Raw genomic sequence first — 19,286 nt, 5'->3', positions numbered from 1 at the left:
CAAATGGCATTCTGCAGTACAGAAATAAATTTTACTTTTTAAAATTACTGAGCTGTTGATTTACTTCTAAAAAGAAGTAACCAGTAAAGCTTAAGTAGAAAATAAACTCATCCAGTATTATATACATTTTTTAAAAATAAAGCCTCTTTCAATACCTGATTGTTTTTAATGACAGAAAGCCTTAAAAGTGGATCACTTTATGTCCATTTATTTGACCCCAGTGTAAACATTATATAGAAACATTATATAGAAATATAAATTGCTTACATGGTAAAACAACATTAAATAGCAATATAAATTGTTTTATACAACTAAATTGTCATTTGTGTTTGAGAGACAAGAATATTCCACAAGCCACTAAAAAGGTGCAGTTACATAAGAACTGAGAGACAATTCTGCCAGTTCAGATAAGTTTTTTTAAAAATATGTATTCATTTATAATCTGTATGCTACCCATCAATCCCAGAGTAACTGCATGTCTACAGCTGTGTGGAAGCAAAGGTTTAAAAAGAAAATGGGTTTTAATCATTCAGCATTGGAAAGAAGTAGTTATGGTCCCAATTTCTCAGTAGATTGAAGACCTGAAGTTACTTGTAACTTACAGATGAGTTGCTTATAGACACTGGTTATGTATGGATAATTACAACGAAATATTATAATCCTTTATTGGAACTGTACTATAAACTTTATACACATATGTATGAGAAGCCCTCCTATATGTAATTTTGTTGTTTTGCTTTTTATTTGTTTTTTTCTTTTTCATTCTGTTTAATGATAGACAGACAGAATGAATTACTTGCAAATGTGCAGCTTCACATGAAATATAACTTGGAAGGAAGGAAGAAAAGATGGAACCATAGCTTTTCCAGCCTGCAAATCCTTCACTTTGTACTCAAAGTCCAAGAACAGAGGAATGGGGTGCAATTTCCACACAGGTTTTAAGCTTTTAATGCTATTCATTTGGAAATAGTAATAACCACTAAACTGGAACACGTTTAACTGGGTAACATATAAAGCTACAGTCTCCCTCCCCAAACTATAGAGATTATCTGGAGAAAATCTGAACACTAAAAATACATAAGTCATGGGAGGATTCAGGGAGTGAAATAACACTCTAATAAGCTGGACATACTATCAGTTTAAAACAGTATTGTTGATCAGCCATTAAAATAAATTCTGTATGCAAGAAGCACATCACCAACTGAACCTAAGGAACATCACAGTGAAAAGACTGAGGAAACAGTAAGGAGAAAAATAACTTTGAAATGAATAACTAACAAAGGAGACATAAGAAAATGATTCTACTGCAAAGAATACCTTGCAATAATTGGGATGAGCAATTGTGATAATTGTCACACCTCCCACTCAAATATTTGGCCAAGCTGGTTCACAATAATGAAGGCTACACTCCAACACATCTGGGGGAGCATAGTATAGAAAGGCTATACTATTGGAATGATCATCACCTCTAAAAAAACTAATCATTATAACAGTGCAAGGTGCCAGCTATTGTAAGTTCAAGGAAACTGAACCCATTCAATAGTGCTATTTTCAGCACAAACATATATACATTTATTTGGAATAAGCCTCACTGACTTCAATTGCTCAGAACTAAGTAAGGTTTTGTTTTGACTATATTTTGCCTTTTTGCTCTGGTGGGCACTCAACAAAGGAAACCAAAATGGAAACTGAGAATTATATACAACACTGTGCAAGTGGACTTCCACATATTCAATAAAATTTCCTATCACCCCTGCCAAAATCTCCAGATCTTGCCCTGGACAGTCTCCCAACTCTCCAAAATTGATTTGGGTGGAAGTAAAATGACACTGCTGGATGCAATCCTCAGATCTTAAAATTCACAGAATTACTCCTAAGTGAAATACTACTATAAAGCAGAGTCAAGGTCCATATATAAGAGGGCAACACTTTAAGAAATGGAGATTTTTATATAATAATTTTTGGTATACTGCTCAATTTTGAGCAAAAATATTTGATATTAACCTTGTCATACACTTCTCCATTTATTTTGTCAAATTTTCTGCAGAGCTATGTATCTCCTTGTTCATCTGTGGTTCCCAATGACTTCTTAGTTTGCTCTTTGTACTTTTAATTACAAAACGAAATCTAAACCATAGTATAAAAATACCTAAACAGTGAGTTATCCTTCTGATGTTTACAAGATAGAAACAAGCAAGCTAAAATGTGTTTCTTTTATCAACAAGATTCTCAACTCTTTTTATAAACATATTACCATATCAGTACATTCTAATTTTGGGTACTATTCTTAGCTTGATTATCTTTTTTCAATTAGTTTACTGTCTCACAGAATTTTTGAAGCAAATTTTAATAATATCTAAATGAAGACTCTTCAGACATATTCTAAAATAGCATTTATTTTATTTCCACTCTATCTTGCTATGGGAAATAGCCAAGTAGTCACTGTAATTCCTCCAGTTGTTCCATGTCAGTAAAAGAAGTTTTGAAGTCTCTAGTTTATTAGAGTTGCTATTGCACCGTGATCAACCGACATACAGACAACAACATGAGAGAATTATTTTCAGTGATTTTACTTCAGAAAGTCATTAGAAGCTTAATGTTAAGCTCAGTTTTTGAAATGGAACCAATGTGATGTTATAGCTAAACCAATGATAGCCCCTCTAAAAAGAATTGTGTGGTAAATCTAAGCACTTTGTTCTTTAACAGCTTGCCATCTGTGAACATTTCCACCAGTTAAAAATAGATGGTTAACTGAAATGAAACCGTTAGAATTACTATAGATTGTACACGACAGATGGCTTGTTTATGTAACAGTTTCAAGGAACATATTCGTTAACAACTTCTTTTAAGTTGCTGCTGTTGTCTATAGCCTAACAAAGTATCAAAATCATCCTATCATATTTATTTCTCCCTTAACTATAAATGAGGGGAATACCTAAAGACAGCCAGAATCTTTGACAAAGCTTGAGAAACTCAAGTGTACATCTTATCTGATACAAAAAATCCACTTTCAGAATTGCAGAATCCATTTAAAATCTTTGCATTCTGGAAAAATAGAGGAATAGTCATAAGGAGCTAATTCTGCCTTGTTACTATCTAGACTACATTTGCTAAACTATGAAAACATGAGAAATGTACTGGCATCTCCAGAAGTAAGCAAGGAGTAAAACATAAGTTATCATTAAGTGATGCAAATAGTTCAGCATTGGCAATTCCCATAATTCCCAGACTCCAGAGTGGAAGGAAAACAGGTATTTCACTTGCTTAATCAGAAAGTTACTCTTCCATTACAGAACAATTATCTTCCATCCTAATGATACAATGGGTTTATGGCACGCTGGATTACCCTCAAAGAGATAAGCTTAAATCAAATTCATGTACCAAAATTGATAATGCACTCAATTCTCAAATAGCTGCTTTACATTTGTTTACACAAGTTAGTGTTTAAAAAACAAAAAACAAAAAAACTTCTTTATGCCATACACAGCTATAACTGCTGCCACAATTTAAGTTCTTAAGAGTTTAAAACTCCCTCATGCTAAATTCCTAGTGAGCACACAGACAGGTAGTTTGCTTAGCAAGCATATGCAAGTAGTTTTCCCCTCCTTTCATCTGGGTTGCTTTTTTGACTTCCCAATGTAGCCTACAATCCTTAGATTTCCTGATGGTCTCCTATCCAACTATTCATCAGGTCCAATGCTGCTTAGCTCTTTCTTCTAGATTAGTCAGGTCTGGCTGGGCGCTGTTACCTGTTGTGGACTACCTAAAATAATTTGAATAATCAAACTGTACATGTAACTTGGAATCAGCATGGAATCCCAAAGCATCATAGAGACCAATCGGTTTCAGTTCTGTCAAATGTACTGTAAATATCCTACTTGAACCATTCTCTGTGTATAGGGGAAAAGCTGGGGGAAGGAAGGAAGATCACTCACATATTAAGATCTTAATTTGAAATCTAGCTGACTTTTGGCAAGAGACTTCAGAGTGGAAGGAAAGTCTTTAAGGAAGTAGAAATTACCAGTATTGTATTCCCCATGTATAGTTCACTTCATTTCAAGTGCCTGTTCAATTTTTCCCTTCAACCTAGTTTGACTTTGTTTTGGCAAATGCACTCACAGCAGCATATCTCATATAATGGCCTTGCAAGGAATAATATTTATGTACTTCATTGTAGAGTGACTGAAATTGTTAAAATATTTTTAAAAAACATTGCAAATACCTTGAACTTCCAAGCATGGCCTAACAAATTCTAACTGCTCTATACTACCAGAAATGGAAAAAAATAATAAATGGCACAGAAATAATAGGAAGACATTAAATGAAATTATACTAAAATGAAAGCACTTCTCTATTGCACTTCAGCATGAAGCATCCAGAGGACAAAGTCATTTTAATCATGTTTTATACTGCAGTGTCAAAGTTATTACCTTATAACCTTGTATATGCATATTATAAAAATCATCCATTTATGTTACAGTGAATTACTTTGGGTTAACACTCAGAATTCAGTACCTGAAACAAATCTCAAGTGACAAGACCCTCATTAATCATAATTTTCAGATATTAAAGCCACAACACAAAGCCTTCTTCTTCACAGTTTGAAACTTCAGGTGATCAAATATTATTGAACGCCATCTGCACAAAATTGCATACCCCCACTCTCAATTCCAAATAGAATTTACTGGCAAAAGCTACAATGATAGATGGTGTTTACAGATCTAAATAGTGAGGGGGAGTGCAAACCCTTGACAAAAAGCATGAAAGTATTGTTCCACAAGGAAAAATATTAAGCGTTTCCACTTCTAAGCTCCAACACCAGACTCAAAAACTGTTTTGTCTGTGGGTTTTTTTTTTGTTGCAATCACATAGTATGTATGCATTCTTAATAGTCATTTATCTTCCCTACTTCTCTCTGATATCACCATAAAAATATCCCCTCCTCTGGGTTGTGTCCAAAAACACCTTTGTGGCTCTCAGCATAAGAAGCCTTTTATAGACAAGAAATAATAGGCAAACACATATGGCTAACTTATCGTGAGATACTAGAATTTTGTTAAGGAGAATACAAAATAAAATCAAGAGAACAACTGGTGGCAGAAGGATATAGTTGCCAATGGCTTTCTTAATTACAGTCATCAGAAAGATTTAAAGTAGACAAGAGTTTATGGTATTGAACACTGTAAGACTGACTTGAAATAAAACTGTATACAAATGATGAACATGTGATTGCTAAAATGTATACACTTTTATTAAAATTTGAAACAGAAGAACAAGTGAAAGAGTGTATGATAAAGAGGGCTAAACATTTTGGTTATAATATACAGATCGAACAATGGGAAAATATGTAGTTGAAAGGATCGAAATTTACTATGGACTATGTTATAATCTTAAAGAGAACTTTTATAAAATGATGTACTGTTGGTATATAACACCACAGAAATTGTCTAGAATCTATAAAGGCACTTCAAATGTGAACAAAAAAAGGGTCATTTTATCATGCTTGGTGCAAAAAAGCTAGAAAATGTTGGATTCAAATACATACACTGATTCAGAGGATTTTAAAGATTAATATACAATTGAGACCAAAATTCTTCCTCTTGGGACTGATAGACAAACAGTTGGAAAAAGTCATGGAACTTTGTTTTTATATATGATAACCGCAATGAGATTATTGAATGAACAAAGATGGAAAGATTTGGCAATACATAATGGTTAGTGAAGATGATAGAACTTGCTGAGATGGCCAAATTGACTTGTTTGATTAGAGGAAAGACAATAGCTACATTTATTGCTGATTGGAAACCCCTTATGGACTTTTTGCATAAAACAGAAAAAAAATATTTATGGTTTCGATTGTGGAGTCCTTGGGGTTCTCTGAGCTTGGTTCTTTTCTTGCAAACATTTCATTACCTGGCTAGGTAACATCTTCAGTGCTAAAATGGGATGGGGTTTGCTCTCTATTTATATGCTGTGGCCTGCCTTGCCAGTGCTGGTGGGGATTTTGTTTTGCTCCTCTGGTAGTTCCTTGATTAGCATCTGTTTACTGTTTGAATGTGCGCCTAATGGTAACCTTTGCTTCTCTGGGTGATGATTGCTGGTGAGGCGATCTTCTGGTCTTTTGTCTCTTTTGAATAGTATGTAGATGCTGTTTATCTCTATGTGTCTGTTAATTGCTGCCTTGTCTGAATACCAGGCTTCCAAGAATTCTCTTGCATTTTTGGATTTAGCTTGATCTAAAATGCTGACAGGTTCCCAGTTAAAACTATGGTTAAGTCTGTCCATGTATTGTGAGATTAAGGAATGTTCATCATGTCTTCTGACTGCTAGTTGGTGCTCGTGGATGCGCTCTGCCAGTCTTCTGCCTGTCTGTCCTACGTAGTGTTTGTTACAGTCCTTGCACTGTATGTTGTAGATGACTCCTTTTTTTTTCTTGTCTTTTGGTTTACTTAAGATATTTTGGAGTGATTTTGTTGGTTTGTGTGCTACAGAGATGCCATGTGGTTGTAATAGTCTGCTGGTGACAGTATATAAATAGAGAACAAACCCCATCCCATTTTAGCACTGAAGATGTTACCTAGCCGGGTAATGAAACGTTTGCAAGAAAAGAACCAAGCTCGGAGAACCCCAAGGACTCCACAGTTCAACCCTGAGCTACACATATTCACCTCTATGGTTTTGATTATTAGATGGGATAGATTATAGAAAGAAGAGAGTCATGATGTAACTTCAGAGAAAGAGGTAAATTTATAATTGTACTTATAACTGCTGTAAAGAAGATTGGAAGCCTCTTCTTTGTATCTTTTTTCTTTCTTTTCTATTTTTCTTTTTCTTTTCTTTCTTGCACTTTTAGCTCACCCTCAGATTTCTTTTTCTTTTTAATTCCTTACTCTATATTAGTTTGGATTCGTTTTCACCTTTGCTTTTAAAACTTTCAATAAAATTATATTTAAAAAATCCCTTCCTCCTGGGGCTCTCCATGCAGAGTAAAAAAGGACCTAGTGACAAGGGTGAGAAATAAACCCTGCTCTCCATGTCCTATCTTTGAAGAAGCTATTAGAGGGTCATTTTCTGAAATATCAGGGTATTCAGCTCATGCAAGGTATTAGGTATATATTTCAGCACATAAAATCTATGGACAACAAATCCTGATGTTGCTGATAGTAGCCAATGTCTGTTTAGCAAAACTGACAGAATATTTTTGTAGCAACCGCTTGGAGACAATAAGGAATATATTGTAAATGAAATAGAGATTAAATTCAGGATTAATGACAGGCAAATTTTGAAGAATTAAAAAAATTAAAGTGATCCTGACCACTTTATGGATTAGAAAATAAAATAAAAAATAATGGATACATATATATATATATATATATACACACACACACACACACACACACACACACACACACACACAGTCAGATGTTACAAGGCATCAGAAGCAGATCTAGTTCCATTGGTAGATATCTGGATTATTCACAATAGATTAATCCAATTCCCAAGTATTTGACAACAGCAATAAAATGACCCACCTTCTGATTAGCAGCCCCAAATTATACTGTTGAAATATAGAAATCAGCTTTGATAAGCAGTCAATTTCTGACTGAGAGGACTCTCAGAGCTGTTTAATTCTGGCACTCAGAACAAATCCCTAGCTTTAGAATCCTTTAATTCTAAATGTATACTTTGCATACATGAATCTTAGGATTTAATGGAATACTAGCATGAAGACTCACTGATTTTAAGGTCTTGTATCTAATGCCGTAGGATTCTTCTTTTATAATATTTGTTTTCCGTGTTTTCTTTTTTCAAAAATAATGTTCCCTGACCTGTGCAAGGTCTGCTCTTTCTTTATCTGTCCTGGCTTTTGGGAAGGGAGTAACAGCATACATTTCTTTTGGCTTTCCTCCAAAAAGTGAGGAAGAAGACAAACAGGACTTGACAACATGGTGTCCTGAAAGAGTGGGTGACTCTGAGAAATAGGTTATTGGAACTAGAGGAGCGTGACTTAAGATTTGGGTGGCACAGCTATTTATGGTACGATAAAGTTAAAGTTAATGTTGATTTTAAAAATCATTTTATTAGATGTGCCATATTGAGAATATGGAATAGATATAAATCTATGTTGTCTCTGAAGGTTCCTTTATGGTTGTCACCACAAGAAGCTTTTTATAGAAAAGAAATGATAACTAAAAATAAATGGTTAACTTATGGTGACATATTAGAATTTTCTCAAAAGGACTTTAAATTAAAGATGAGAGGAATTGAGATCAGAAGGATACACGTGTCAATGGTTTTCCTGTGTACAATTACAGATTTAAATAGATAAAAGGACTTATGGTTTTGAATATAAGACTGAATTTGAAGCAGAATTATGTACTAATGATGAACATGTTATTGCAAAGATGTATCAACTTTTATTGAAACTAGAGACAGAAGATGAACAAGTTAAGGACTGTATGATAAAATGGGCCACATGGTGGCCTACGGATGACTGGACTACAATTTTCATAAGCTACTGTTATAGAGCAGAAGATTAATGATGTGAGTTTTAGTTCAAAAGCATCTAGAAAGTGCAAGATTGCCCAGCTCTGGACAATATATTATTATCAAGTCAAGAGATGGGATACTATTTTTCTTACCCTCCTAAGGCTTTTGGCAAGGCGGGGAAAGAAACAGCTTATTGCTTTTAAAACTTTTCTTCCTAAATGAGAGATAAGGGACACATTCATCCTTAATCCTGCAGCTTGCCAATAACTGGCTGACCACTTGCCATATTTATTGGGGGCCCTGATTTAACAATATAGCTTTTCTCTATTATCTCTCCAAAGTATCATATTCAGCTTGATACAACTGAAGACTGGATAATCAGAACACAAATTATGTCCTGGCTTCACTCTGAGTAAAGATTTTATGAATTTAGCTGCATTTAATAAAATCCAACTTTAGGTCCAATTATCAAAATGTGTGTTGTTTTTTAATAATTTAGCAACTATAGATTGCAGGGGGTATGCCATACTACCTCAATACTTTTTGCATTCAGATACCATCCTGCACAAGTTTTGAAGTGAAAATGTGTGAAAGTTTTTCTATAATTTTCAAGTACAGATTTGATGAATCAAACTGCCAAAGGGTTTGCAAGAATCCAAGAAACTATTTCAGTGTTCTGATGTTTCCTAGCAACTAATATCTTCTCCATCAGAACTAGATTTGTATAAAATCTGTTTGTGTTTGGGGGCAACTATATGTCAAGCAAAGCAATACTATGCACGCACAACATGATGTTCCGAGCAGAAATAACAGACATGCGCAAAATGTTTCAGCCTCACATTCTAGCCTCCTAGCAGACATGTTGAGTGTCCTGAGCATGGAATAAAGTGTTGTGGTTCCAAGCATCAAACAAGGGTTCACTATTTTGAGAGGTGTTATTTTAAGTGCTCCAACTGTTCCAAGCACAGCAGTTTGGCTATAGTTTTGTAACAGGTAAATGGATTGTTCTTTTCTAGACTTTTTCCAGCCTAGCCAGGACAATAGCAGGGACTAGTCATGACTTTGCTGCTATTAATTTAGGTGGGATGCATGATATGGGAAGGGAATGTTAAGAGGAAAGTAAGTTAAGAACCTGACCCAGGCAGTAAACGGCTCACAACTGTACAACTGCTAGCCCACCAGCTGCTTTGTTTGAAATAAAACAAAACAAAACCCAAAACAAAACCTTTGTTATGTCAAAGTTAAGGTTCCTAAGGGTAGGTGACTTCTAGCAGCTTGTTCTGCTCTTCATTCTGCAGACAAGCAATGCAAAGGGCATGTGTGAATGTGCACACATTGGTGGGGCTAATGCCGCAGAAGTAATATACCTCTTCCGAAAATTCTTGCTTTGTTTAATTTTACTGGGCACGTGCTTTGTTAATGTTATTCATGCAATCAAGAACCAGCAGCTTCCTTTTCTTTTCTTTTTTTTCCCCTTCCCTTTTCTGGATGTAGCCAGAGTCACTCCAAGGAAAAGCATCAGAAAGAAAAATACAGAAGCTGTTGTTGGGCTTATACTTGGCAGGCAAATTGTGAAAAAAAGCAGAGCCTATATGAAGTTGGCCGGGGGGATTTTTAAAAAAAATTCAAAACAATAAGAAACCTGCACAGAGAAGATGTACTAATTGAAAATAAAATTCAAGAGAATATTCATTGAATATTCTCTTTGTGATCCAGAGAATATTTTCCAGTGACCGGGAGTGTTTATTTAAAGAAAAAGACCCCTGTTTTTTCTGTTGTGGTAGACAGGACTATTTTTCACAACAGATGCTAATCTAAAAAGGTTTTTTAGTTAGTGACTTCCCATTGTTTCCTGCAGGGATTTATTTTAGTGTTTTCCCCAAAAAATGTTTTATAAGCCATATGCTTAACTAAATTTTTGCCGTTTAGGTACAAAATACCATTTGGTATGTGCTACAACCTCACCTATTTTTATAGCCCCACAATGATAAAAAGGGAGCAGCATCAGAAAGCTCTCATTGTTTTCTTTGGTGAGAACACTTGAAACACTCTAAGTTTTGCTCCTATGGAACCCCAAACAGATGCTGCATTCAAGCTGTTCCAAGTTTCATTCCAACAAAACTCAGAATGTCTTGACAGAGCATTTTGTTTGGGGTTGTTCCATTCCAAACATGAAACAAAGCACCTTTTTTTTTGTTTTGCGCACATTCCTAATAAATACCATAGCAGAACCACCCCAAACAAAATGTTTTGCTGCAGATATGAGTGTACCTGTTCTTTTGTATGCAGACAATGCTGTCCTGTCAGCTGAGAATCCAAATCATTTGCTGCAAACAGCAGCTAGACTGTATGATGTATCAAGGAACATACTTATACTTTGTAAGGAACATAGAGTGAACGATTGCAAATTGTAAATGATGGAAAATTAGCACAAGTAAATGGATTTGTGTACCTTGGTAGAATGTTTACTAAATAAGGGGAAATGAATGGAGAAGTTTTAGTATGTGTAAATGCTACTAGAAAGATAGTAGCTAATACTGTATACTATCTGTTGCAACAAATTAATGTTTGTTGAAAGAGGAAAAAAATGGCTTTGCATACAGGATGCTTCTGCCTATTCTGTTATATGAAAGTGAGAGTTGGATACGTCAAGAGAAACATAATACAGGTAGTCCTCGAGTTATGATGACAATTGGGACCAGAATTTCCGTCGCTAAGTGATGTGGTTGTAAAGCTCATCATCACATGAGCGCATTGCAATCCCGGCACTCCCTGTTGCTGTCATTAACCAAATTCCACCGGTCGTTAGCTGAAGACCCACTCTGATTCAAGCTATTCCCAGCTTGGTCCCTCCCAGCCTTGAGCCTCGGTTCTTCCAAGGTAAGAGACTGCCTCCCATTCAGCTCCCCCAACTGCCTTTTCCCTCTATCTCTGCCCTTTTGGCTGTCCTGGACCCTGCCTTGCAGGGTGGCAAGCAGCCCCAGAACCGTGCAGCTCTGGGGCTGCTTGCCACACTGTGACTCAGGGGCTTCTTGGCATGCCAGGAAACTGCAGCCGCCCCAGCAGTATGGCGCAGTGCGAAGCCACATCCACCCCAGAAAGTCCCAGCCAGCCCAGCTCCCCTGCACTCCGAGGGCGCTGCCACTCTGCACTCCACAGCCTCAGCTGACCTTCACCATCTTCTTGCTCCCGCTGCCAAGGCATGCCCCACTTGGCCCTTTGTGAGGCAGCTGCTGGCCACATGAGACCTTCTTCTGCAGGTCTCACGAGGAAAGCACTGTGTGCAACCTCAAGAAGAAAGCCTTGTGCAGCCAGCAGCTGCCTCGCAAAGGCTGGGCATGCTTGGTCATCAGTGGAAGCAAATAGACAGCGGTCAGCTGGGGCAGCGGAGCACAGGGTGGCAGGGGCCACACAGTGCAGTGGGCCAAAATGGCACAGATGGGGGGGAGATAGGCAGATGGGGGGAGTTGAAGTGCTCCTGCAGTTATAAGTGCAGGCGGGATGCCAAGTGCCCAAATTTTGATCATGTGACTATGGAGGTGCTGCAATGGCTATAACTTCGGGGACCGGGCATAAGTACCATTCGTTCAGCACCACTATAACTTCGAACAGTCACTAAACAAATGGTTGTAACTCAATGACTACCTGTAATATGTTGATTGCGGTGGGAATGGGATTCTTAAGCAGTATGTGTGTAAAATCAAGGGGGAATAGAGTCAGGAATTAATACAAAATTAATTGAATACAAACGTAAGTGGCCAATATGAAAGCATTACATTGAGGTGGTTTGTTCATATAGTGAGAAGGAATGAGGATAAAATCATAAAACAAATATATGAAGGAAGAATGAATGAGCTGAAAGGAAAGAAAAGATGAAGCAAATTGGGGCTGGATGGAATTAATAAGATCTTTAAACCAGGGAGGTAAGAAGTTTAAAAAGCAAAGGGCAATTTAAGAAGCAGTTAATGGGATGGTGGAAACTGGTGGTTTGTAAGGATAAAAAGGTTTGGAGAGGTATAGTGAATAGTGTTGGTGTTAGATACATTTATTTATTTGAAACTTTTATATGGCCACCTGTATTATATAAAACAACCCTAGGCTAACAAAAAAAATACACAAATAATAAAAACACAAGATTAAAACTCTTACACATTGCTAGCACCATAACATTACCCTCTTAAGAATAACATATACACACACAAATGTATTGGGTTCATGGAATGTGGGAAATCTCAAACTGTAAATCAATCTTGTGCTGAACATGGCCTAAAGTCCCAATTCTTATACTTGTAATTCTAGATTATTGCTGTGAGTCAGTGACATCAAGTCTGATCTATTTCAGTATTATACGATTTAGAATAAAATATAAAAAAAATAATTAATGAATCTTGAATCCCATATATAATCCTATTTGTTTCCTGAATGAAGGGCGCAATATTAAATTGTTTAATTTATTTAAATTTGGAAGCCAGTATCTTATTTGATTTCCTTCCCTTTTCCTAGTATCACCTTGTTGAGGAAGTGTACAGCTTGTCAAATTCATACCTAGCAGACACTGAGATCTGTATCAGTCAGGAGATAGATGGAATGTGTAAAGCCTCTCTAAAAAATTAACTTTAGCTAACAGTTATTTCTGCTTATATGTATGTGATAATTGGGCATTATCAGAGATAGTACTGAATTTCTGCTTTGTGGGGGGGAAAAACCCTCTGTCATTTCTGGTTCCATCTGTTTAATAAAACCCTTATCACTTAGCAAACATCCAGTCTTTAAGTGGTTCTTGACTGTATTCACATTTGAATCACATAAAGCAATAAGCTTCACAGAAACATGAATTGTATTAGCATTCATATCGCATACTTTAATCTTAGAATATCAAATGCATCGGGAAATAACCTAGCCAAAAAGAATTCCTATGTGCAAAGAAAAAGAAAGTATATTCCAACTGGGGTGGATTACTAGAACGCTAAATAGCACTAAATTAAATTGAGACATGTAACATAACATGCTTAATATACAGGTGTTGGGAAAAAAATTATTTATTTGTTCTCAGGAATATGAGATGAATGCAAGAATGTTACCTATTCTGACAGCAAGGCTTAAAATGCAACCTTTCCTATCTTCTTCAACAATCAGCTTAGAAAATCTACTAATTAAAATTATAACACCTCTTAATACAGACCCAATTTGGTGTAGTGGTTAAGATGCTGGACTAGAAATTAGAACACTATGAGTTCTAATCCTCCCTTAGACATGAAAGCTGGCTGGGTGACTTTGGGCCACTTACTCTCTCGCTGTCCAACCCACTTCCCAGGGTTGTTGGGGGGAAAATAGGAAGCATTATGTATGCTGCCTTGAGCTGTACAAATAAAGGTGGGATATACAAATAATATTAATAATAATAATAGTACCAATAGTTATAGGCGCCTTAGGTGCAATCCCAAAACATCTGGAGTACCACTTGAAGACCATCGACATTGACAAAATCACCATCAGTCAATTCCAAAAGGCAGCTTTACTTGGAACAGCTTACATCCTGCTATGATACCTTTAACACCATCAAACAACATCTGCCTATCCCAGGTCCTTGGGAAAGACTCAATAGGTGGATAAAAATGCCAAATCCAGTCTAAACATCTGACTGACTCTGCAACTGACCATAATAATAATAATGCCATATATACCTTGAAAGCCTAGGGAAAAAGGTTAAAGGTCTCAACTCTCTCTCCCAGAAGCCCTCCAGATTTACACATCCTGGATCTACCTCCTGTCCTAGTGTATCTTGGTAGTTCTCTGTGTTACCACCTATCTTCTAGTAGGCATCCTCCTGCTAACTCCAATGTGGGAGAGAGGTAAGGGCCCCACAATCTATATTGCCCCTCTGGTGAATAAAACGTTAACAAAGGGGCGGGGAGGAAACAATATCTATAATGTAATCTCCTGGACTTGTAACATAAAGGTGTGTAACTAGCAGTTTCAGGATTTCCTCCCCCGGTAGGGAGACAAATCAATCTGGCAAGAGATAAAAATCAAACTTTATTTTTTTAAAAAGTAACTGAACAGATATGATATATGAAGCCCAATTTACAAAACCACACAATGTTCTCAGCAGACCACAGAACAGTGTTAGTCCACTATAATTAGTGACCATGGGAGAACAATGGCTTTTATCTTAAATATCAGCTCCCAAGAAATTAAAAAGCAGCAAAGCAAATCTTGAACTCAATCTAGCATTACATAGAATGTCCTACTTGTACAGAAAAATAAGAGTAAGAGAGAATAAGGCTTCTAACACATAAAGTTAAAATAAATTAAAACAACACAGTGTCTAACTAGAGCAGTTATCTGTTGCTTAGAAGTAATGTTAACCCTATAGCAAAGTTCTCTGCTTTTTTGTCCTTGGACCTTGCCTGGCTACTTACAGGTAGTCCTCAACTTATGACCACAATAGGGACTGGAAAATTCATCATTAAGCAGTTGTTAAGCAAGGCATCGTGTGACCACACTTGATTTTATGACATTTTGTGTAGTGATCGTTAAGTGAATCAACATGGTCATTAATTGAATCACATGGTTGTTAAGTGAATCATGCGGTCATTAAGTGAATAAAATGATTCCCCATTGATTTTCCTTGTCAGAAGCCAGCAGGGAAGGTCGCAAATGGCAATTACATGACCCCAGGATGCTGCAACTGTTGTAAATACATGCCAGTTGCCAAGCACACAAATTTTGATCACATTATTATGGGGACTCTGCTACAGTTGTATGTGAGGACCAGTTGTAAGTCACTTTTTTCAGCACCATAACTTCGAATGGTCGCTAAACAAATGTCCATAAGTCGAGGACTACCTGTAATATAATTCTAGCCATTTATCAGAGTTGTTGGGCTGAAGATACTCTCCACTTGTTTTCCTAACTCAGGCACAAAAACCTCTTGCTCCATACCTCTTCTACCTCTGGTTTTAAAAGAACAAAGTTTTCTCCCATCCACAAAATGAAGTGGTGGGGGAATCTCCTAAGTGTATGTTATAAAGCCCTTGCCTGAGAGAAGATGTGTATTAAACTCTGATACTGTCTGGCATTTACACTGATAGGGTAGTTGTAGTATTGTGAATGATGACTGGCTGTTCACATTAGTCTTCGTCTGATTAATATTAAAAATTTAATGAACTTGCTCCCGCATTCCAAAATTCTGGCCATCTAAAGCTTATTACTGTATAAAGATGTTAATTAGAGTTTATGAGGGATAGATCATTCCCCAATAGCAAAGATTTATTACAGTACATCAGCAAGAATAATAGGGTGCTTAATAACTATACTTCAGGTTCAATATACCACCACTGTCTCTAACCGTTTTTATACCTTGATTTCAAATTTTGACAAAGCTGACTGGAACAAAAGTGAACTGGTTAGTATTAAAAATGATCATAAAAAATTATTGTGAATATTAATGCGACCACTAACAGAAGGGCTCTAATTATATATTGTACAGTAAAAGGATAGTAAAACAATAAGAAGTAAAGCGTTATGTAAAAAGAATAAAGAGTTTATTATAAATGTGCACAAAACAGGAAAAATGTTTTGTCTTGAACCTGGAACAAAATATTGTGTTTCCAGAAGTTCTTCTAAACCAGTGTTTTTCAAACTTGGCAACTTTAAGATGTATGGGCTTCAACTCCCAGAATTCCCCAGCCAGCTGTTCTAATCCCTTTCGGATCTTCCATGGTTTGGCAGAACTGAAACCTGGAATGCTTTGAATGTTCCAGGGTTGGATGAAGTAAAATCTGGAGGAGTGAGTCTCCCCTCAGCAGCTCCCAGTCCACTCTATCCCATCAACCTGTCCACCCTCATCTTCCCAGCACCTTCCTTTCCCTTCTTCCTCTCCACTACCAATGCCCTCGGCTTTTTCCCTGCTCTCTCCCTCCCCCACCCCATCACTCCTTCCTGGATTAAAACAATGCCATTTTGTTCTGTATATGGACCAAATGCTAAAAATATGAATTGGACACAGATCATCCTAAACCTGTATACAGAATGGTTCATACATACAGTAGAAAATTTTGCACATAAGTACTAATATTTCTAAACTTAAAATACTTCGATGCTATAAGCTAAATCTGTACCCGACTGAAATCAGTCTTTTCCTGACTGGATACAAGGCTGCCGTTTATGAACTGAAAACAAATAAGAAATCATAAGAGAGCAGAGCAAATTAGGAAGAAAAAAATACGTACTGCCAGAGCTTTTGATAGTTTGGTTCTGTAACTGTTCAGGACAATGGTAACAAAATCCTGCTGAGGTACACAGGCATATCCACTAAGCAAGTAGACTTTCCTCACACGAACTAAATCCACAGCATCGCAGAAAGGGACCTATATAAAAAAGCAAGTATGATCAATAAAGGAATAGGCTACAGTTATACTTCAATTAATTACACAAAACACTATTTAAAACTCCAATAAATCACCCTCACCCAGCCTAGAGTTGGTTAATCACCTATCACCACCCAGCCAGTATGTCATTTGGCTTTGTAGAGAAGGAGTGATGGGGTTTGTAGTCCAAAGCATCTGGAGGATTAAAATAAATCAATACTACCATTTAAAAAACCCAATAAAGAAAATTTTCATTTCAAGGCATGTGATATAGAAGTCTAGTTGCCACTGGATATGTTGGGACTGTAACTCTATCAGCAATGATGGCTGGAAATTCTGGGCACTCCAGTCCTGATACACCCTGGGTTAGGGAAGACTGAGTTAAAAAATTTTTACAACTACATGAATTTCTATACAAGTTGACATGATTGCAGATTCTTTTATAGTTACAAATACAATTATTTTTACTTGTAATTATTTTTATGTATTTATTCTTTTTAATTGTTGTACGCTACACATTCACTTTTATGTTAGATGGGCGGCTACATAAATACGATAGATAGATAGATAGATAGATAGATAGATAGATAGATAGATAGATAGATAGATAGATAGATAGATAGATAGATAGATCCTGATCAGATGTTTTCTTTTCATTTCACAAAAGATAAACATTTAAAACTAAATATGCTGATTAACATGCAAATACATCCCAATATATTAATTTATTTGAGATCTTCCATGGTCTTTTAGTAGCACATCATTTCTGATAGAGTCTCTCCTGAGACAAAAAGAGACCAATGGATACAGCTACATAAATATGGTTGGGATATTACACACAATCTCTAGGAAGTTAGAATTGTATCATAGGAAAGCACACTTTCAGTATATGTATATATAGGAGCTGAAGAAGATTTTCTACAACTGAAGAAGATTTTCTGTTATTTTTAGACCTTAAAATTATTTCTAAATTATTTCTAGAACTCAAAGCAATCAAGCCCACTTCCTGAAGTAGGATACATGACCTTGTTAAATATATTAATTAGCTCTGTGAAGCAGATGTGAAGTAGTACTTGTAAGTTCAAGTTTCAGGAAATGCTTCTTGAGACAAAGAGCAACTCTTTCATAAACATAAGATACATTTCAATAGCCTGATATTGCACTTTCAATACCAGGGAAAGTATTCATCCACTTATTTGCCCAGACATTGAGTTTACTATAGTGTTAGTATATCGATCAGTACAGGAACTCCTCATGTTACGACCACTGGTTCAGCGACCTTTCAAAGTTATGGCAGCGCTGAATGAATGATACTTATGCCCAGTCCCCGAAGTTGCAGCCGTTGCACCACCCCCATGGTCACGTTATTAAAATTCGGGTGCTTGGCAGCCCACCTGCACTTATGACTGCAGAGTGCTTCTTCCAAGGTAAGGGACTGCCTCCCCTTCAACTTCCCCCACCTGCTTATCTCCCCCCATCTGTGCCCTTTCAGCCCCCGTAGTCCGCGGCCCCTGCAGCCCTGCGCTCCACCTGACCTTCGCTGTCTTCTTGCTCCTGCATCTGGATTGGCCTGGGCTGAAGCAGCTGCGGCTTCCCAGGGTGGCTGCGGCTTCACACCATGCTGTGCCATGCTTCTGGGCCAGGCTGGGGTGGCTGCAGCTTCGTGCTGCACTGCTGGGTTAGGCTGTGGTGGCTGCAGCTTCCCAGGGTGGCTATGGCTTCACGCTGCACGGTGGCTCAGGGGCTTCTTGCAGCCCCAGAGCCGCAGCATAGCAAGCAGCCACAGAGCTGCATGGTTCTGAGGCTGCTTGTTGCCCTGCAAAGCAGGATGCAGGGCGGTCAAAAGGGCAGAGATGGGAATAAAAGGCAGTCAGGGGAGTTGAAGGGGAGGCAGTCCCTTATCTTGGAAGAACCGAGGCTCAGGGCTGGGAGAGACCAAGCCAGGAATGGCTTGGATCAGGGTGGGTCCTCGGCTAACGACTGGCGGAACTTGGTTAACAATGACAACAAGGAGTGCTGGGATTGCCATTGCTAAGCAATGCGGTCACGTAACATCAAGCTTTATGACCGCATCACTTAGTAACAGAAATTCCGGCCCCAATTGCCATCATAACTCGACAACTACCTGTAAATCAATCACCCATGTCCTTTGAGACAAACATTTTCTACAAAAAGAAAGAACTGGAATATGAAATACCAAAACCACTCATTTGAATAGAAATAAAAAAGAAAAACTAAGAGAATGATAGAGAATTGTAACTTATTCTAAATATCATCACAGATGCCATCTGCTTGCTTACCTTATAGAAGACATTTTTTAGTTCACTCTGACCAAATCCAGGAGTTGCATTTATTAGCTTATCTGCAATGTTCAGCTTTTCAGTTTCTGGAAGCTAAAACAATCGTATTTTTAATACTGACCGA

The 19,286-nt window shown here is 37.2% G+C and overlaps 1 protein-coding gene across 1 annotated transcript in view; it reads right to left on the bottom strand.

Annotated features, from left to right (window-relative positions):
* PRIM2 (DNA primase subunit 2) overlaps positions 1-19,286 on the bottom strand; it is a 103,248-nt gene that overhangs the window by 62,729 nt on the left and 21,233 nt on the right. Inside the window, exons 6-7 of the mRNA XM_007420059.3 lie at positions 19,163-19,255; positions 16,725-16,862 (exon numbers count right to left, since the gene is read on the bottom strand). Of these exons, the coding sequence (XP_007420121.1) occupies positions 16,725-16,862; positions 19,163-19,255 (231 nt within the window). The remainder of the gene's footprint in view (positions 1-16,724; positions 16,863-19,162; positions 19,256-19,286) is intronic.

The sequence above is a fragment of the Python bivittatus genome, unplaced genomic scaffold (assembly GCF_059951505.1).
Source record: "Python bivittatus isolate LINGU-HERP-01145 unplaced genomic scaffold, Pbiv_v1 ctg000020_np1212, whole genome shotgun sequence".
NCBI lineage: Eukaryota > Metazoa > Chordata > Lepidosauria > Squamata > Pythonidae > Python > Python bivittatus.
Note: the sequence above shows the minus strand (reverse complement) of the source record. Positions and strands in the feature narration are given on the sequence as shown.